General features: G+C 43.2%; 1 protein-coding gene across 1 annotated transcript; it reads right to left on the reverse strand.

Moving 5' to 3' along the window:
* Positions 1 to 4,508: 4,508 nt before the first annotated feature.
* Positions 4,509 to 14,398, reverse strand: HMGB1 (high mobility group box 1). The gene is made up of 5 exons (XM_082220351.1): positions 14,239 to 14,398; positions 8,561 to 8,722; positions 8,237 to 8,382; positions 7,845 to 8,019; positions 4,509 to 6,435 (listed from the first exon to the last, which is right to left on the reverse strand). Exons 2-5 carry the CDS (start codon positions 8,708 to 8,710, stop codon positions 6,253 to 6,255), a joined length of 654 nt encoding a protein of 217 aa, XP_082076477.1. The 5' UTR covers positions 8,711 to 8,722; positions 14,239 to 14,398; the 3' UTR covers positions 4,509 to 6,252.
* Positions 14,399 to 22,216: the final 7,818 nt, after the last annotated feature.

Genomic DNA, 22,216 nt, shown 5'->3' on the forward strand with positions numbered 1-22,216 from the left:
TGATCCCCAGTAATCTTGCGAGTGAACCACTCATGCTTTCAAAATGCCTAATTACATAATATTTGAAGCAATGAGATACATGGCTCTTACCAGTGTGGTGTAGTGGTTAAGAGCGGTGGACTCATAATCTGATGAACCGGGTTTGATTCCCCGCTCCTCCACATGCAGCTGCTGGGTGACCTTGAGCTAGTTACACTTCTCTGAAGTCTCTCAGCCCCACTCACCTCACAGAGTGTTTGTTGTGGGGGAGGAAGGGAAAGGAGAATGTTAGCCGCTTTGAGACTCCTGAAGGGGAGTGAAAGGCGGGATATCAAATCCAAACTCTTCTTCTTCTTCTTCTTACCAGTGGTCCTGGTTGATATTTTGCAGGTAAACAGGGGTGCATTTCACATTCATCTTAATCACGCAGCATCCAAATTCAGCATGCGTCTCCCATCTTGCAATCTTCCCTGCTCCTGCTGAAGGAAATAACAAAACTTTTTCAAGGATGAAGTAGCGTGGGGATTTTCTGTTGCATATTTGTGCACTGTTTACCCTCTGATTTTGTTCACTGTGCACACAAATCGTTATCGTTTTATGTTGCTTTGCTTTTGGTAAAAGAAGTGACAGGAAGTTCAAACACGAGTAGGAGAATATACTTTCAAGTCTGTTCGATGCATTCAGGTGGCATAAGGTCATTATGCTTTGCCACTATTTCCTTCTGCCCCTTTCCTGGACAGCTTCCTGCAATTTATCTCCGCATCCTCCGTAACATCATTTTCCAGCATGGAACGCTCCTTTTCGTGTGTGTGTGGCTTGGTGGTCAGCCACAAAATAACCACTCAAAGGCTTCCATTTTGAAAACAGATTCATCCTCCAGAAACTCAGTGAAGAGACGATTGCAGCTGTTTAGCTGTGGGTTTCAGCTGTTGTAAATAAAGTAATTATAATGGGAAGAACTTCTGCTTACTTGTGAAGCTGTGCTAGTGAATATCATGATCTGATCAAAGACGGACCTTGAATGAAAAACACATTCTACAAATACCTAATATCGGCAAAAGATTGTACAGTTCAGCCTGAAATTAAGAGAAAATGTAAAACAGTGGCTCCTCCCAGGAATCCTGACAGTATCTAGCTCACAGCTCTTTCCTTGAAAATCCGGCCAGATTTTCATTTCTCACACGGAAAAACTCTACCTTAGAATAGGCCTGGAAGACCCTGACAAATGCTTGCAGATTCAGCACAGAGTTAAGGCAGAAATCCTGCACACACTTACCCCATACTGTTCAACATTTATCTGATGAAGTAGGGACATCGTATTCAATAATAATAATAATAATAATAATAATAATAATAATATAGCCTGCTCATCTGATTGGGTTGCCCCAGCCACTCTGGGAGGCTTCCAACTTATATAAAAACATAAAACACTAAACTTTTTTTTAAAAAAAACTTCCCTATACAGGGCTGCCTTCAGATGTCTTCTAAAGGTTGTATAGGTACTTACCTCCTTGGCTCAGGGGTAACACAACTCCATACCCTCCAACATTTCTCAGGTGAAAATAGGAACATCCTAAGGAAAAGTAGGACATTCCGGGATCAAATCAGAAACCAGGACGGCTTCTGTAAATTTGGGACTGTCCCTGGAAAATGGGGACACTGAGAGGGTCTGCTAGGCCCAAGCATCGTGGGGCAGGGAGATAGCACAAACTTGAAATATAGACCCTCTCCAAAAAACCTAAGAGCCCTGCTGGATCAAGCCAAAAGCCCATCTAAGCCTACAAGCAGAATTTTGGTGCGAGAAACACTCCCCTCACTTGCGATTCCCAGAAACTGGCCTCAAGAGGCATACTGCTTCTGACAGTTGAGAAGGGAGCATAGCCATAGTGTCTAGAATCTAGATGGCCTTAGTCTTCATGAATTATGGCCAGGGATGATAGGAGTTGTAGTCCCGTAGCCTCTGAAGGCCACCAGGTTGAGGAAGGCTGCCGAAGATGGATCATGAAATAAAAGTGTTGACTTTAATGCTAAATTACACATTTCTGAAATTAAACCACTGACCACACAGAGGCTTTGTTGCCGCCAGGGCTCCAGGATCAGGCCCGTTTCCCTGCTCATGATAATGGGATTGCAGACTTCACCAGAATACCCTGGATCTCCAAATCTCACTAAAACCTACCCTTGTTCTTCACCTTGCATTTACTGGGAGCCTCATCTTCTAGTCAATGGGGTTTACTTCATGTAGGTCACCCGTCATTCAACTGATGTCAACACAATGCCCAGTCACTCCATTTAAAAGGAAGGTTTGAAGTCAACCTCCCAATTCTTCCTTCCCTTGGCATTTGCTCAGGATTTTTTTTACCTTTTAGTCAATACTTGGAAGTTTCCCGCACTTAAATGTCATCAGACCATGGTAAGGTTGGTGTGGTTTGCCTTAAAGAGCCTGAAAAATCATCTTTTAAGTCCCACAGGCTAGAGGTTCCCTGTTACTGCCACGTACGTGCATTTCCCCCGTTCTCTGGAGGCAAGAAGCAAAAATTAAATTTGGGAGATGGATTAGAAGCTTGGGAATTACAAAGTCTGAGGCATTTCATAAGTCTTGCGGTCCTCCCAATTCTCGCTGGACACAGCAACAGAGTTTGATTGTCTTTTAAAATGGGGCACCCTGTGAGCCCAAAATTTGGCGCCCCCAGAGGGATCTTTTCAATTATGGATCTTCTCAAACCACCCGCCCCCACCTCTTTCCACTTTGTTAAGAATGACCTAAATCAGACTCCTGCTTGAATGGCTATCTGCATGGAGTGCCTGTCTCACACATTAAATTAGATGTGTGGCATGGAGGGCCAAGACCTACCCCTCAATCAAGCAAAGATTATCGCTACTCAGGTGTCTGGGACTAAGGTTTCAGATAGCACACCTTACAGTTCTGAAACATTAAACAAATCAATCCATTATAAATGGGAGCGTGTCATCAAAAAATACTTGTACACTACATTTTGATGCTTCTTAAGAAAAAAGGCTGTTTTTGCTAGGTTGCCTTTGTAATCCCCATTTTTAAATGCCCCAAATCTCCTTTTTTTCAAAACTTGGCCTCAAAATTCTTTGGCAAGCAAGTCTCAAAACCAGTTATAAAGGTTTGCTTTAGCATACACCAGGCCTGTCCAACAGGTCGATAGTCAATCTACCAGTCAGTCGTGGGGTGTCCCTGGTTGATCATGGGATCCTAATGCCCACCCCCAAAACAGCTCAACTTTGCCTCATCCTACCCCCATGGACTGCAAGATCAAACCTCTCCATTCTTAAGGAAATCAGCCCTGAGTGCTCACTGGAAGGACAGATCGTGAAGCTGAGGCTCCAATATTTTGGCCACCTCATGAGAAGACTCCCTGGAAAAGAGCCTGATGTTAGGAAAGATGGAGGGCACAAGGGGACAACAGAGGACGAGATGGTTGGACAGTGTTCTCAAAGCTACCAGCATGAGTTTGACCGAGCTGTGGGAGGCAGTGGAAGAGAGGAAGTGCCTGGCGTGCTCTGGTCCATGGGGTCACAAAGAGTCGGACCCGACTAAACAACTCCCAAAAAGCTCAACAACTCTGGTCAATCCAATGGGTAGATCACTGCCAGTTTTTGATAGTGGGAGTAGATCAGTCTGTTGGAAGTTGGGACAGCCCTGGCATGCACAATGCAAGTCCTGCAGCAAATGGAGAAAGATGTGTAAACATTTCCAAGAGCAGTATCTGGCCTGAAGCATTTCAAAGTTATTTGGAGCTAAGCAACTCAGTAAATTCCAGAAGGTGGAAGTCCATCTTCAAAAATAGAGGACACCGGAACTCATCCTCACCCAAAAAGTACTGTATTTGTCTTACCAGCAGTTCTTGCTCCCTATCCTGTTGAGGACTAAAACTTTATTGCATGGACCTGTGCAGACATCAGCTATTCCCTCCTTTCATTTCAAGGATTTGCAATGTGTGTCTATTAGCAGCTTTCCTAACTTTATGAAAAGTAACATTACATTTACAGAAAGCCTGGATGATGACTCATTTACACTGCTTTGCAAATTATGAGCCGTATCCAACCAAGTTGTCCCATTGGCACAAGAACTTGCACACTCCCTAAATCTGTTCTGGATCAGGTTTGGAGGACACACAGAGGGGAAAAGGGAGGACTGGTTGTACAGGTGAAAACATAGCTTTGTTGTAGACAACCCCAGGTCTGCATTTGGCAAGCAAAACTGCTGGTTACTGTGGCCCCGATTCTAATGTAAAGGAAGTTACAGTTCTGCACCTCTTGCTACCCCCAGCACCTCCCAAAAAGCCTCTGGAGTATTGGAGGGGGGGGGCATCCAAAACAATGTAGGATGGGGACATTGCCTAGAATTTGGCACGGATCCTAAGTGAGCTTTGTATTTCTGCCCATAACCAATTACCTTGAAGTGCACTTTACTGAATTGCCATTATTTAACAACATATTTGAAGCATTTAACTGTAAAGAGAAATAATATTTAAAATAAACTCATTTAACTAAATATATAAAACCTCTGTAATTATTGTTTTATTAGTATCAACCAGGAAATCAGATGTTCAGTATTCTCCTGAGGTTATACATAAACAAATGCAAAATTGAAGAATCGTAAAAGTCAAAATCGTATAACAAAACAATACTCCATCAAAAAAGTGTGTAAAGTTACAAGAATGCTATCTTTAAACACTGGCACATGAGAACCATAATTTTTAACTACAGAATTGCCAATCAGTTCCCAAATTAGTCCGCAGGTAAATGTGAAGAGAGTTAATAATTGCCAGCACTTTTACTGAATGTGCACAAACTTTTAACTTTGGTTTTCAAAGCAACCTATATTTTATCAAATCAGAGGTCATTGGAATACCATGTTACATCTCACACCTATATGGGGAAAAAGTAATTTCCCTATACAGCTAATTTTAACTTACAAAATGGGCAAATATCAAGAATGCATTATAAAAAGACTAACAGAAAAAGATACATCTCATCTGACTTTTGAGACAATATAAAATTTTGAAAATGGGATAGTCTAGGACTACTATGGTTATGAAAGCATGAATTCATACAGATTGAACAATGGTACCACTTATAGAAAACATTAGCAAAGTAAAATATTTTCCTGTGGGACATTTACTACCAGGAGAGGTCATTGTATAAAGCCCACAACTATTACTTGACATGGTATCCTAAAAGGATTACAGTAATTTTAGCATTTGACATTACCTGCTTAGGTAGGGTACACTCACCTCTGTATTCAGGTATTTGCAAATACAACTCTCATTATGGCCAATGGAGTCACATATGTAAATCCCTCACAGCTCAAAATGAAAATATACTCGCAGTGGTCCTCCAAGGACACAAATTTGAAGTTATTTTCCCCTGGAATTATTCCATGCTACTGAACTGAATTCTGTATTCCTCAGCCCTCAGAAACTGGTAAATTTACACAAATCAGTAGAATATTGTATGTAAGCAAAATCTGAGCAAATACAGATTGGCTAAGAACAGGGTTCTCAAAAAAAAAAAGGTGGCCTCTTATATGAAGGGGAAAAAACACACAACGCTTTGCATATGCCTGTATATATTTCCTACCCTATCATGATTATCTAGGGCGTAGATCAAAGCTCTTGTATCAGCTTATAGGAATGAAGAAACAAAAATGCCATTTTTATGTGATCCCCAAAGGGCATAACAGAGAGAATATGCTTTCCAGAAAGAAAGACTTTACAAGGGCATCTATTAAAAGGACAACAATACTAATTAAAAAAAAAAATGTATTTACTTAGAAGCAATCAGAATGTCAACAGCTACATTTTTTTTGTTTTTTTTGCAATTACAGAGTGGTATTTAAGTTAACAGATCAACTATTATTTTTTTTGATGCAGACAACTGATGAAAATGAGTAACCAACTACATCTGCAAGTATAACTAATTTGTGCTGTGCACTAACAAGGAACCTGCTTTAAACTTTCATGCCAATTTACAACCCCCTCACTGTACTAGGCAAGGTTAGCGGCCACTGAGATACCACTGAAGGACAGGGCTACCCAAAGACACGTCCGGTAGTGTGTTAACTATACAAAAAAAAGAGAGAGAGAAAGAAAGAAAAAAAGAAGAAAAAGAGAGAGACACTGTACATTTTAAAAACAAATCTTACACAGCTTTATGTTTAATTTTTTTCTCTTTAAAAGGAGTGAGTTGTGTACAGGGGGGTTAAATGCTTTTATAGACAAGAACTGATCTAAAAGAGGGTTATTCATCATCATCCTCTTCTTCCTCATCCTCTTCCTCGTCCTCATCTTCATCCTCTTCATCATCATCCTCGTCGTCGTCATCGTCTTCCTCTTCCTTCTTTTTCTTGCTTTTCTCAGGCTTAGGTGGAGCTAGCTTTTTGGCTACCTCAGGCTTCCCCTTAGCTCTGTATGCAGCAACATCCTTAGGAGAAGCAGAGAAAGTTTAGCTACTTGACACAGAGGGAAGGGAATACCATTTAAATGAAAATGCACAGGAATCTACATTTGACAGAATTGTAATTCGTAACATAGAGCCTGCTCAGATGACTGTCTAAGATTTGTACTACCTGCAGTTCAGAACAACAGTACACTCAGTCAAGAATTCTTATACTTTATTGATAAATTCCATGCACTTCAATTAATGAGTAGACAGTGCCACCTTCAGCATGCAATAAGTTTCTCTTTTTGACTTGCACATAACACTTAATACAGCAAGCCTCAATAAACTCAATGTCAAGCTTACATTAAAAAAATTAAGTACAGTATAGGGCTTCAAACAAATTTTTGTTCTCATTTCCCTAACTGTCCTAAATGATCAGGTTGTTGTTTTTTTTACCCATCTTGCTGCTCTACATCCATGGCTCATAGAATTGTGCCATTAGCTAGATCTTCCTCAGTACCACACTGACAGAGTATCTACACCATGGCTTAATTAATTCTCTCACTTATGAGTGGCTTAATATATTATTATACTATGCTCTGTTACAAAAAACACCAGAGCACAAAATGCAAACGATCAAGTGTAAAGGCTGTGCAGTCAGTGGGTGCTCTTTTCAAATTCAGAAGCAGCAGCCTGATCTTTCCTTGGTCACTATTTCTAAATATTTTATTAGATTAGCACCTGCAGAATCTTGCAGGAGAGTCCCCTTCACATTTGGTTTTGCAAGCTGGGTATCTTTCTTGTACATGGTCATCCCTCTTCCAAGGCAAAGTAAGTACATGAAAGTGACCTGAGAGTCTGACCATCTTATTTTGTTCACAAGCTATGCTGAATTTGTCAAAAAAAAAAAACACCAACCACTTGTCTGTTAATATTCCTCAACCATTAAAAATAAAGAAAGCAGTGTACTGGCTACAATATTAGCCACTATTAGGAGTGATACACCCCCCCAAAAAAAACACTATAGCAATTAATACACATGCTCCAAATAAAAGCACGTTATTAGTGATTACATTTAGTTCACATAGCCTACAAGTTTCTTTTCTTTTTAAATTAAGAAACACTTTCATCAGATCTTTTTAGTATTTTAGCTCCAAAGAACAGTTACTTGGAAATACATTCCACAGATGGAGGTTTTTGTTTACAATACCCAATGTTCTTAGTTTCAATAGAGATTTGCTGGTACCACTTAACATTCCAGAGAAAATGCAAGCATGCGTATGGCTCCATTCCTTTTAACATTCATTTCCTATGAGTGACATCCAATTTTAACCATACTCGAGTTCACTCAAATTTCAACGGGTCTACTATGACCAACACTGTACATTACCCAATATTTTTAATGACAGCAACAAATATTTGAATGGCAAAGGGGGCTATCTGGAGTTTACCTTTTCATACTTCTCCTTCAGTTTGGATGCCTTCTTTTCAAACGGTTGCTTATCATTTGCGGAAGTATTATTCCACATCTCTCCGAGTTTCTTTGCAACATCCCCAATAGAGAGGCCAGGGTGTTCTCCTTTGATTTTTGGACGATACTCAGAGCAGAACAAGAAAAATGCTGAGCTGAAAATTAAATTATAAACATTTGAAACATAAAGGTTAGAACTACTGAACTATGTACAGCAAGGTGAGAACCTTTACTATGTATTGCAAAGCGATATAACAGAACAGACCTATCCATATTTATAAAAAAAGGGAAATTTCTGCCTCCCCACCATTCATCTATCACTCTTTTGGATGTCTATCAGCACAATGCATGTTAGCCATAAAAGCTACTCACGGAGGCCTCTTTGGTGCATTTGGGTCCTTGAATTTCTTTTTCGTCTCTCCTTTAGGTGGTATGTAACTTTCCATTTCTCTTTCATAACGAACTTTGTCAGCTCGTGCCATATCTTCAAACTTTCCTTTCTCTTTAGCAGACATAGTCTATAAAAATAATTCAGTATGCATCCTCAGCTCAAGATTATACCCAATTCCATTCTAAATTTGTAAACTTTATTAGTGAGTATGTTTTCTATTCCTAAGAAATAGCTACATGCAAATTGCATTTATTTGGGTATTTAAAGTATTACTATTAAAACAAAAAACAAGAATAACAACTTACCTTCCACCGTTCTGAACATTTTTTTGAGAACTCTGAAAAGTTCACTGAAGCATCTGGGTGTTTCTTCTTGTGCTCTTCTCGGCAAGTTTGCACAAAGTAGGCATATGAGGACATTTTGCCTCTTGGCTTTTTAGGATCACCTTTGCCCATTTTGGATGATTTCTGAAAGACAAAGTAGAAACATTTGAGAACTATTGGGGCTTCCATACTACTGTACAGTAGACTAAGAAAAAGAAGACGATTAAAAATTGCTTAAACTACCAGTCTGAGCCATTTCCCTTAATACTTTAAAGCTACATTCTTGGACAACTATCTAGGCAACCAAATAGTTGCACATCAGTGTCCCAGATAGCATGTCACTTTAAACCATTGCTTGCTCTTGACTTACCATTCATGATTTGCTAGGGAGAAATGAACCACAAGCACTGATTTGCAAGGTTTATTTTTGGCTTACCACTTGTGGTTACTTTGGCTGTTTGTTCACTTTGAAGTTTAAAGGGATTTGCAAACCAGGCGACTGGTTACAAGTCTGTATAAAATGCAGAACAAGTTGCTATAAGATGACTTTTAGTTATTATGCAGTCCTCCATCTCAACATCAGTCAAACTCCTGATGGAACTCCTGATATAAGAAAAGGTATACTAGTACATCCCCTGAACACGAAATTTACCTTTACCCAACTGCAAGTCTTCCATACAAGCAACTATAAATTCTATGAAGTTCTGCTAGAACTGCAGAAAACTGATACCAAATTATAGGCAAAAATGTTTTCAATTACTGTTCTGAGAGAAAAGCACTAAATATTGTGAATCCTCTCAATTCGAATCACCCTTTTAAGCTATTTTTCAAAGCACAATTTGTTTAGTCTATAACCTCAATAAAAAAATTCTTGTATTCAGCAGTGGCATATGTACGGCTACCTAAACTTAATGGTAGGCACTGTCTACTTTGACAAGAATAACAACCTGTTTGGCATTGATAAGAGACTTGATAACTAGTCTTCCCTAGCACAGTAAGGCTAACCTAAGACAGATCAGATCACTCCACTTGCGCATCAGGTACAGTGGTACCAAAGGGTAAGTACTCAATTCATTCTGGAGGTCCGTTCTTAACCTGAAACTGTTCTTAACCTGAAGCACCACTTTAGCTAATGGGGCCCCCTGCTGCTGCCGCGCCGCCGGAGCCCGATTTCTGTTCTTATCCTGAAGCAAAGTTCTTAACCTGAAGCACTATTTCTGGGTTAGCGGAGTCTGTAACCTGAAGCGTATGTAACCCGAGGTACCACTGTACTAGATCTGGAGTTCCAAACTCTGAAAAATCCTTTCATGTACATGCAGTGTTCAAAATTAGTGACTGGTAACCTGCTCCCTGCTTGGCAGGGGGTTGGACTCGATGGCCCTTGTGGTCTCTTCCAACTCTATGATTCTATGATTTTAACCTGCCTTTTGCGACTGGATGGAGATGTTCAGGAGCCACCCTTCGCACCTAGCATTTCCACTTGCCTGGCTGCAGTCAGTTCGCCTGCCTGGCACAGTATCAGCAAAAGAAGCGTGTCTTTTGCTACTGCACTACCCCTGCCCAAAACCTGGTTTGCCCAGCAGCAAAAGACACGCCATTTTTTCTTTTTACTCCTGTGTGCTGGGGTTTTTTTGGGTTTTTTTGCTCCCGCGCTATTCTGCAAATCCCTTGATTCGCCTGACAGCTTTTTCTTTTTCTGTGGGGCTGCCTGGTCTCATAGTGGGGCAGCAATTTTTTAAAAAGGTGCCTAGACATTTTGTTTTGGCACCCACAACATAGGGCCCAGGAGCCACATGGCTCCTAACATTCCTATCCCAGTTTCTAACACTGTGTACATGGGACCCAGTACAGAAAAGGAGATCTACGCACATTAAGCACTACTACACACTAAGGTTATGCTTGCTAGACTGGGGTATTTAGCTACAAATACCAATATAAAGAGTACAAAAAAAATAGAGAGTCTGCTTTATTATAGGATGCGCTTTCATGCACAATAGCTGCTTCATCATCTGAGGTGGCTTGTGCCTTCAAAAGCACATACTGTAAAAGGGCATTTGTTTTGCAGAAGATGCTATGAGAACCAGCCATGGCCCAGTGACTTTTAGAACTGTGGACAGATTTGGTGGACACTGTATACTTAGGCTGCCAAAAAGCTTTTAACAAACTGCCTCATTAAAGGTTCTTGAGTAAACCTAGCCTTGGCATAAGAAGGGAGGTCCCTTTATGGATCAATAATTGGCTAACAAACCAGGAAGCAAAAAACTGGACATTTCTCACAATAGAGAGATGCAAAAAAAATTGTTCAAAAATTATCTGGACTTAGCAAACTTGGCCATCACCGCTAGCAGCACAAAATTATTGACAGTGGAAAACCAAGGAGGAACTGTGAAGATCTCAAAAAGACTCTCTCCAAAATTGAGGAATGGGCAATGAGATAGCAAACGTGGTTCAGTGTAAGCATATGTAAAATTATGTACATTGGTGCATGTTATAATCATTAGGGAAAGGACTGAAAATAAAACTGCTACTATTGCAACGTCTTTATGCAAATCTATGGTAAAGCCACAATTGGAATGCTGTGTATGGTTCTGATCTCCATGGGGAAAGGTTACAACCTTTAGGGCTTTTTATTTTGGAAAAAAGCAACTAAGGGGAGACATGACAGAGGTTTATGAAAATATGCCGTGTGGAGGAAGTGGAGACAAAAGTTTGTAATACAGGTGGCAACCATTTTGTGCATATCCAATTGACACACAACTGATGAATGGGTCCTTTTGGACCCAGAAGAGGGCAGAATGGAGATGGGGCATGCAAAATGGTTCCCACCTGTACTACAAACTGTCATTCAATAGTCAAATGGTGGGAGATTTGGGAAAAAGTAAGTACTTCTTCACAAAGCGTATTGCTCAATTACGGAATCTGTGCCCATAAGATGTGCTGATGGCCACCAATGGTGACAAATTCTTGACAAATGGAATTAGACGAATTCATGAAGGGAAGACTATCAAGGGCTACAAATTATAACAGCTATTTCTCTCACAGCAATAGAATCATATAATTGTAGAGTTGGAAGGGGCACGGAGGACCATCTAGTCCAACCCTCTGCAACACAGGAATATGCAGTTGTCCCATATGGGGATTAAACCTGCTTACTGGCTCCAGAATGAGACGCAGCATGACTCTGAATACGAGTTGCAGGAGAGGGCTACTGCACTTGTGGGCTGGCTACTGTGGGAAACAGTATGCTGTAGAAGTTGGGCCTTTGTTCTGATCCAAAAGGGCTCTTCCCACATTCTTACTTTTTCAGATTAAGTACTACAGTTTTCATATTTGTGCTGACACTTTCTTTCTGAGAAGTAACGATTCCTAGTACAGACCAGGCTTTTCTTAAAGTTCTTCATGACTGTTGAAGAAAGTACTTCTCTACTCCAGTTTGAACAACTTGACTAGGGAAATGTGCACAGCTCTAACTGGCATTGCCACAGAAAGGCATAATTTCCTATCAGTCTGGCATGCGGACAGAAAAAGATTTGTGTTCTCTGACTAAACATGTCCGGTCTAAAGTTTCTGTCAAGTAAACAACACTTAAAAGCCAGGAGCTGCTCGTGTCTACAATGGAGCCTGGGTCTGAAAATGCACTCTCAGAATTAAGACACGAGGCTGCTAGGGCTTAACTTAACAATTAAAACAACAGAAAAAGGAACATGAGGGGGTTATAGATTTAAAGTGTGATATAAAATGTACCTCTGAAAATCTAATTCACAAGTGTTATTTAAAATGCTCCTTCCACTGCTGAACCCTTCCTACATTACAGGGTGATGTGAGGGGGGGGGGAATCACTTCAACCCTAAAAATAGAATTTTATAAATATTTTAATTTACCCCTTTTCACATAGCCATGTATTAATTATGAAGGGGATAATTTGTGGAAAGGGAAAGAAAAGTTTTTCGTGAGGGGTAACCCCCCCAAAAAAAACCTAAAGCCCACCCCACAGATTTAAAAATGATCAAGGCGCAGCTTTTTCGAGCTCGTCGCGTTAAATTGCATTCCCCTCTTAGAAACTACGCTGCCACGAGCTTCGATGTGCTCAGGCTCCAAGGACGGCGCCCGACAATAAATATAGCTGCAGCTGTAGAGCTTTGGGATTCTTCTCGGTGCGCCTTAATCTACACGAACGAGCCGGGAAAGCGAGAGAGACAGAGAGGGAGGGAAGTAGGGAGGGCTCATAAATGGCGCAGGCTGCTGCCTAAGAAGGTCACCACCGGCAGCGGCGGCGGCGGCAGATCTCCTTCCATTTTGTGCGCACGCCTTGCTGATGAGAGAAAGTCCCCTCGAAATGCGCGTGGCGGGCGCTCAGCCGAGGCGGGGAGGCCGCGCTCTCGCCGGGCGCGCGGGGCCCGGGGTCGCCTCTCGCCCGCGCGGCGGCAATGGCAAGCGGCAAGCGCTCCTTTTGCATGGGCTCCCGCGGCAGCCGAGCAGGAAGCGATGCCGCTTCTCGGAATGGCCGCTGCTCATAGAGAATATGGCTCCTTCCTTCCCTTTGTGTGTGTGTGCGTGTGTGTGTGTGTGCCTGGTGCGCTCTGTACTCTGGCGCACACACTCAGCCATTACAGGCAATGAGGCGGCGGCGGGGGGGGGGGGAGCGTCTCGTTTCCACTGAGAGCTGCCAGAAGCCCCCCCCCCTTTCCAAAACCTCCCCCCTTTATATATATATATATTGAACCCGAACTCGGGCTTTTAAACGGTCGCCTGCGGAGCTCTCCCCTCTCCGTCGCCCAGGGATAAAAGGCGCCTTGGAAAAAGTTCCCCTGAACTGCGCCCCCGCCCGCCCGTGCGCGCGCGCCTCCCCCTGCCTGCCTTGTTTCCTCCCCCCTCCTCCTCCTCTCCCTCTGCCTCCACTTACACACGGCTCTCGTCAGCCATGTTACAGCAAGCGCAGCTCCCGAGGTGATTTATCGCCCCGAGGCCAACAACGCCCAGAGACACTCCCGGGGATTCGCGGGGCTCCCCACAATGAGGGGAAGGGGGTCGGGGAGAGAGCCAGGCAGAGAAAGGAGGGCACGACACCCCCGTTTCCCCCCCCTTCACACAAACACACTCGAGCCCAGCCCCGCGATGCGAAGTCCGTCTCCCCACACGGCTCTCTCACACATTACATAGAGAGACGGCTCTGCTGCAATGGCTCTATCGCCCGTGCTATGTAAGCAGCTTATTAGCACTCAAGACCGCTTCCCTCCGCCGCCGCCCCCCGCCTCAGCCCAGACCCCCGCCCCATTTCCACGGGTTTAAAGAGACGAGCCCGGCCGCGGTTACCCGGGCAGGAGAGGAAAGGCGCTTTCCCGGCATTTGTGGGTCCCCTTCAACCACTTCTCAAAACTCCCCACTTTGGTGTGGAGCTGGGGCTTTTTTTTCCCCGACCCCCCCCCGCCTTTTAAAGAGCAGCTCGGTGTTTTCCTGCCCCCCCCCTCCTCCCCGGTGCTGAGGGAAGTGTGGTTTCCCAGCCTAAATCCCCCCTTTGTGTGTCTCGTGAGGGCTAATCCTGCCCACCTCGCACCCCAAAAAGACTACGCCGTCCGCCCCCCAACCCCCACAGAGGCTCGGGAGTTTCGGCCTCCCCCCCAGCCAGCCGGCGGCCCCCCCACCCCCCGCAGGATACTCACCCCGTGACAAGGATCTCGGTTCACACACGCCACAAACACACGCGCGCCGGCCACCGAGGCTGCCTGGATCTCGTATGTAGTCCAATTCACTGCAATGGCTGAGAGCTGGATCGATACGCAGCCTCCTCACTCTCTCAGCGCTGGTAACATTACTCTCAACACAGGGCTCTTTCTATTGGCTGCCGCCGAGGCAGGAGCTGCGCTGGTTGGAGGAACGCCTTCCATTGTCCTGACCAGAGGAGGCTGCCGGTTGGACGCGGCGGGGTACACGTCACCGGGGATTGAAAGGGCGCGCAAATATAAAACTGGCTGAGAGGGAGAAGGCTGAGGCGGGATGTACAGCTCTGAAGCTGAAACTAGTGCTGTACTGCGGTGTATGAAGAGAGCAGCTCATAGGCAATAGCATAAGTCTCAACAGAGGCAAAAGGAGCTTCCTTCCCTTAGGTACACGGTCATCCCCACCCCCAAATAAGCACCCCCACAGCCTGTATAAAGGGTCCTAAAACTTCACCATACACCTACCTAGTCCCTGCTGTTTAAGGCAGGAAAAAAGCAAGCACTTCTTAAAGGTACTTCCCTTATATTCACTGTGATTAATTGGCCCGTAGATCTGAAACACACACGTGCCAACTATATATACATTCCACAGTATATCCCAGCAGGTAAAAAATGCAGCACAATAGACCTATAAGAAATAGTCCCATTTTCTATATGAATAAACTGAGGTCCAAGGAGATTAATGCACTCATCAGAAAGAGACTTATATAAATTTAATACACATTATTCCTCTAAATACATTTTCTTCATTCTTTTTACACATTCATTTTACAAGAATACCCCACAGCAAGCTTTTACAATGAAGTGAACTGTAAGTATGATGTGAACACACAGGAAACATTGTCTGAATTTTATAGGACATTCATAATTGGATCCTGCTTGTCCAATATCACAAATCAGCTATTTGTGATAATGTTCATAGTTAAACTACAGAATTTCCATGGTAATATATTGTAAGCCAGTATTTTTAATCAAGATTAACACTACTGCCCAACAGTAGAACTGCAGCTACAGCTTATTCCACATTCACTTGCTAGTCTTTCCACTATCTTTCAAAAAAGACGTACACAAGTCTGTGCCTTTCACAGACACAAGAGAATGTGAGTATGCATCATTCTATCTAATTCTTCAGTAAGAAGCAAAATAGCAGGCATTAAAATCATGTTATTACATTTTGCTATATTAAAATACAAGCCATATTTTGGTTTTGCCATTTTCCACTCAAGTTACTGTCTATGAAGCTATACTCAATACGTTACTTCCAATTATCCAAAGCTCTAAATACTAGTCAACAGTTTAACATTTTACTTTTAACTATACTACATTGGCTCACCCTGGCTCCTGTGTGAAAAATAAAACATAACATTTCAAAGCTAATCACTATGTATAATATCCTAACTGTATGCAGAATTTTTATGCTAGCACCCCACATTCTTAGGAACTAGTAGTGATATTAGGGACTTTCTATGCAATTGGGGCAATATAAAACATTACAATCCCTGTATGGAATGGGTTTAGCAAACATTTAGAAAAAACCCAATACAGTATTGAGAACTTGTCCTTCAGCTAACGTTAGTGATAGAAATAACACATATTTTTAAATTTAATTTAAACTTCTAGTTTATCCTTTACCGAAGGATCCCAGGGCAGGTTATAAAAACACTGCAATTAAAACAAGTACAGTTTACATTATTAGTCACTATTATTTATTATTGTATTTATTAAACAGTCAGCAAAAACAAGACCTGGAGCTGACTGTGGCTCAGATCATCAGCTCCTTATAGCAAAATTCAAGCTTAAACTGAAGAAAGTAGGAAAAACCACTGGACAGGTAAGATACAATCTAAACCAAATCCCTTATGAATACACAGTGGAAGTGAGGAACAGGTTTAAGGATTTAGATTTGCTGGACAGAGTGCCTGAAGAACTATGGATGGAGGCTCGCAACATTATACAGGAGGCAGCAACTAAAACCATCCCAATGAAAAAGAAATGCAAGAAAGCAAAGTGGCTGTCCAACGAGGCCTTACAAATAGCGGAGGAGAGAAGGCAAGCAAAATGCGAGGGAGATAGTGAAAGATACAGGAAATTGAATGCAGATTTCCAAAGAACAGCAAGGAGAGACAAGAAGGCCTTCTTAAACGAGCAATGCAAAGAAATAGAGGAAAGCAACAGAATGGGAAGAACCAGAGATCTGTTCAAGAAAATCGGAAATATGAAAGGAACATTTCCTACAAAGATTACCATAATAAAGGACAAAAGTGGTAAAGATCTAACTGAAGCAGAAGACATCAAGAAGAGGTGGCAAGAATACACAGAGGAATTATACCAGAAAGATATGGATGTCTCGTACACCCCAGGTAGTGTGGTTGCTGACCTTGAGCCAGACATCCTGGAGAGTGAAGTCAAATGGGCCTTAGAAAGCACTGCAAATAACAAGGCCAGTGGAAGTGATGGTATTCCAGCTGAACTGTTTAAAATTTTAAAAGATGATGCTGTTAAGGTGCTACACTCAATATGCCAGCAAGTTTGGAAAACTCAGCAGTGGCCAGAGGATTGGAGAAGATCAGTCTACATTCCAATCCCAAAGAAAGGCAGTGCCAAAGAATGCTCCAACTACCGCACAATTTCACTCATTTCACATGCTAGCAAGGTTATGCTTAAAATTCTACAAGGAAGGCTCAAGCAGTATGTGGACCGAGAACTCCCAGAAGTGCAAGCTGGATTTAGAAGAGGCAGAGGAACCAGAGACCAAATTGCAAACATGCGCTGGATTATGGAGAAAGCTAGAGAGTTCCAGAAAGACATCTACTTCTGCTTCATTGACTATGCAAAAGCCTTTGACTGTGTTGACCACAGCAAACTATGGCAAGTTCTTAAAGAAATGGGAGTGCCTGATCACCTCATCTGTCTGCTGCGAAATCTCTATGTGGGACAAGAAGCTACAGTTAGAACTGGATATGGAACAACTGATTGGTTCCAAATTGGGAAAGGAGTACGGCAAGGCTGTATATTGTCTCCCTGCTTATTTAACTTATATGCAGAATTCATCATGCGAAAGGCTGGGCTGGATGAATCCCAAGCCGGAATTAAGATTGCCGGAAGAAATATCAACAACCTCAGATATGCAGATGACACAACCTTGATGGCAGAAAGTGAAGAGGAATTAAAGAACCTTTTAATGAGGGTGAAAGAGGAGAGCGCAAAATATGGTCTGAAGCTCAACATCAAAAAAACGAAGATCATGGCCACTGGGCCCATCACCTCCTGGCAAATAGATGGGGAAGAAATGGAGGCAGTGAGAGATTTTACTTTCTTGGGCTCCATGATCAGTGCAGATGGTGACAGCAGTCACGAAATTAAAAGACGCCTGCTCCTTGGGAGAAAGGCGATGGCAAGCCTAGACAACATCTTAAAAAGCAGAGACATCACCTTGCCAACAAAGGTCCGTATAGTAAAAGCCATGGTTTTCCCAGTAGTGATGTATGGAAGTGAGAGCTGGACCATAAAGAAGGCTGATCGCCGAAGAATTGATGCTTTTGAATTATGGTGCTGGAGGAGACTCTTGAGAGTCCCATGGACTGCAAGAAGATCAAACCTCTCCATTCTGAAGGAAATCAGCCCTGAGTGCTCACTGGAAGGACAGATCGTGAAGCTGAGGCTCCAATACTTTGGCCACCTCATGAGAAGAGAGGACTCCCTGGAAAAGACCCTGATGTTGGGAAAGATGGAGGGCACAAGGAGAAGGGGACGACAGAGAATGAGATGGTTGGATGGTGTTCTTGAAGCCACTAGCATGAGTTTGATCAAACTGCGGGAGGCAGTGGAGGACAGAAGTGCCTGGCGTGCTCTGGTCCATGGGGTCACGAAGAGTCGGACACGACTAAACGACTAAACAACAACAACAACATTTATTAAACCACCCAGTAACAGAAAGTTTTCTGTGCGATAAATAGGCTATTGAATGCCAAAGCTGAATCTGAGGTTGCTCTTTTACGAACAGTGGTTCCATACCTTTAAAAACAGCAGGACAGGCAGAAATCCACCAGGTGCAGCATCACCACCTTCACTGAAAGTAAAGCTTTGTGCTTCTTAGTATCTGTGGCCCTGTGCTGGAATCCTTATTGCCGGTTTCTCACAGGCATCTGGTTGGCCACTGTGAGAACAGGATGCTGGACTAGATGGACCATTGGCCTGATCCAGCAGGGCTCTTCCTATGTTCTTATGTAATGCTTAGATTTGCTACAACACTTTCGTAACTTACATGTACCTGCTGCGCTGTGAGGTGAGCTCTTTTCAATAATAAGTCAGAGCTGGATATGCTGGGCCTTCCAGAATGGTTTTTCAGTAACCTGCTGCAGTAGCCTCAAATTAAATATGGTTTGCTTCCATGTACAGAAACAGCAGTCAAAATGGTTCAACTCAGAAAGCATCAGGACTGAGTCCAGTAGTGTAGCACTAGCTCATGCTCAGAAAGCCCCAACATGCGCTCTTAGCTAGCTGGCCGTATTTTATGGCAAGACTGAGGAATTTCTATAATTTATCAGAAGTCTTTTTTTAAATGTCTAAGATCACATACTATTTCTGTTTGTTGTGGAGATTGCTCTCATTCTAAGCTTCTGCTCTCTCATTAAATGGAATTCTAGACATTTTAAGTCTGTAGTCGATGCTAGACTTTATGGAAATCCAGGTGCCGGGAAATGAGTCAGTAGCAGAACAGAGTGCTGGTACTGCTTTTAATCTGAGAGACTGTTACTTTGTAAACCAAACTGGATTATACAATCTGCACCATTTAAACTAAACTAAAGCCTACAAACTGGCATGTCCACACAGATGCAGGAACAGTGTGGAACAGTGTTACAGCTAGCATTTTATTTAGAGGTTTTAATTTAATTTAGTAAGAATGATATCCTCATTTCCACTATATCCAGAACATTTAAAACAGAGAAGGGAATACAAGCAAGCAGTAGTTCACACCAATAAAATACCCTTCAGCAAATAAATAGTAAGAAGTGTTGATAGCTTGGGCAAACCAAACTGACTTTTGCCTGGAGTCCAAAGGAGAATAATGGTGACACTGGGTAATGTGGTTTAGTGGTTACAGTACTGGATGGGGACCTGGGAAGGGTTTGACTCCCCTCTCAGCCATGAAACTCACTGGGTGACCTTGAGCCACTTGCTGCCTCTCAGCCTAATCTTGCATCATGGGGTTGTTGTGGGGATTAAATAAGGGGGAGAACCATGTATGCTACCTTGAGCTTGTCAAGAGAAAAAGATGGGATATAAATCCAATTAAATAAATTAATAACATTCCTTGGGTGGGAGCTCTACAACTCCCAATGAAAGACAAGGCCTTCTTTCTGGTTGCCACCAGCCAACCCTATAGCCAGAAGTATACCTAGGCTCCCTTGGGCAGTTGGCAGGCACCAGTATTGGTGCCCCCCCATCCCTTGCATGACCAGATTCTTTCACCCAGGCACCCAGAGGAGCCTGTGCACCTTGCCCAGGCACCCAGAACAGTGAAAGAGTGGCCCGGGAAGCATGCATAGAGAGGCATGAGTTTTACACCCAACCACATCAGACTGCCTGCCCCTAGTGGACGCCAACCCGGCCAACCCCTAGGTATACCATTGCCTATGACAGCACCTAAACATCTGTCACTAGGCTGGCATGCATCTCTCTCTCTCTGTGTGTGTGTGTGTAACTGTTTTTCATATATTTTAGCCTTACAGAGTGGGGGGGGGGCTGTCATCAAGTCAAGTCCCAGGTAGCAGCTGGGCTGCTGTGTTTTGAACCAAGTTGAACCAAGTAAAGTTTGAAAAAGATCCTGTAAAGGCAGCCCTGCAAATAATCCATTAGACGGAGCCAATGTGGTTCCCTCCAGATGTTGTTGCACATCAGCCCCAGCTCCAAATGGCTAGTGGAGTTAAGCCTTCATTCTCTAGACATGCCCTCAAAAAAAGGTCCCCCTTGAAACAGCACCCCATTCAGGAAATATCTAAAATAGAATACTCCCCCCCCCAAGGCTAATTGCAGCAGGAGAGGCTGCGTGTGGAGGGGACACCGCAGGACAAATGGAACGGCTCTGGGGTGCAGAAGAGTTGATTCACCCTGATCTTCTCACCCATCCTGACTTGCTATTGGTGACCTAAACCTCCGTCTGCCTCATGAGGCAATGGAGGCTGACAACCTTCTGTCTCGGGAGACAACGGAGTACACCTTTGGGGATGAAGTCAAACCATTGGAGAGTTACAGCACCTGCTGTGGCTGTAAAAACTGGTATGGGAGAGATGTTTTGTTGCAGCTGAGGAAGGTGAAGGCATCAGGTTGTGTTGCTGCAAATGCATCATGGTGTTTCTTCTCTTTGTGCTCGTTCCAACGGTCACTCCTCCTCTGGTCACTGCTGCAGATGCATGACCTGTTTGCCTGTCTCCAGGCACTGTGGTCTGTAAGAGATTCCCACATGGCGGGATTGATGTTGCCAGCCTTCATGTCAAGTTTGCAGACATCTTTGCAGTGTAGAGTTGGTCTCATTTCAATCGTCTGAGTTCTGCTTTGCCCAGTTTCCCCTAAGCAACCTGCCTTTCTGACATATTCACTGCAGGACGAATGACACTCTCCATTTTGAGCACTGTGCACATTAGCGAAACACTTGACTCTCCTAATTCCTCCCACATGTGAGACCCCCATACTTTCTTGCCCAGCAAAGTCTTGTGTTGAGTTAGGGTGCACAAAGGACAAATACACATACATATCTATCTATTAAAAATATATTAAAAAATAAATAAAATAAAATATTTCTGTCTATCACAATCCTCAGAAACGACATATTCTAGAAAGGCAGCCATGTTGGTATGTTATAGCACCTTAAAAACTAACCTATGTATGCATTATGTCATAAGCTTGCATTGATAAGAACCAACAAGAGCAGCATTCAGAAGCCCATGGGAGAATGTTCAGCTTTCCAGGACACAGTTTCTGACTCTAAGTTACCTTACTTCAGCCATAAAAAGGCAGTAGGAGTCTCAACTGGGCGAACTAGAATTAATCAGCAAATTTGATTTCCATCTATTAAATTTGGACTTAATCAGAACTGTGGATGAATAAAACCCACAGTTCTGATTAAGTCTGAATTAAGCAGCATGCTACTATGGGCATTAAATTAGCATATCAAATTAGGATTATGTAGCTAGAAAGCTGGCATTATCACCAACGATGGCTATTGGAATGGACTACTGTTTTTATCTTTTATAAATCTGAGCCCTGAACAGAAATGCCACAGGCTGACTGCAATTGCATCTCTTAGTGATGGTGGGAGGTGGTGTGGGGAGGGCAGTCCAAACGGAGCAGGCCCCGATGCTGTTTTGCCTGCCTCCCCACTCTCTCATAGGTGTCCCTCGGCCCTATGGGAGAGAGGGGGCAGTTCAAGTGGAGCAGGCCCCAATTTTATCCCTGCTTCCCCCACTCTCCCTGTCACTTCCACAGGGAATATGGTGTCTATTGGCCCTGTGGAGGAGAGGGGGTGGTCCAACTGGAGCAGGGAGGAGAGAGGGCAGTCCAATTGTCCCTACCTATCTCCCTATCTCTCTCCCTCCTTCTCCCTCACATACAGTGTCTGCCTGCCCAGGGGGGAGGGTGGCAGAGGAGACAGTCTGAGTAGAGTTGCCCTTCTTGTTGTCCTTGCCTCCATTTCCTTCCTAGATGACAGATAGGTGGGGCACTATGTATAGGTTTACCTTGGGTCCTCACTCTGCACTTAGCTCTCACCTGTGGCTTAAATCTAGGTTACGATTGCCTAACAGAATGTCTAGGAACCATTTATTTTAAAAATGAAATAATAATAATTATTATTATTATTTTCATTTCTGTACCACTTTACATTTAAAAGAAAACATCTCAAGGTGTTCAACAACGCATTAAA

This window comes from Podarcis vaucheri (genome assembly GCF_965113315.1).
Source record: "Podarcis vaucheri genome assembly, chromosome: 4".
NCBI lineage: Eukaryota > Metazoa > Chordata > Lepidosauria > Squamata > Lacertidae > Podarcis > Podarcis vaucheri.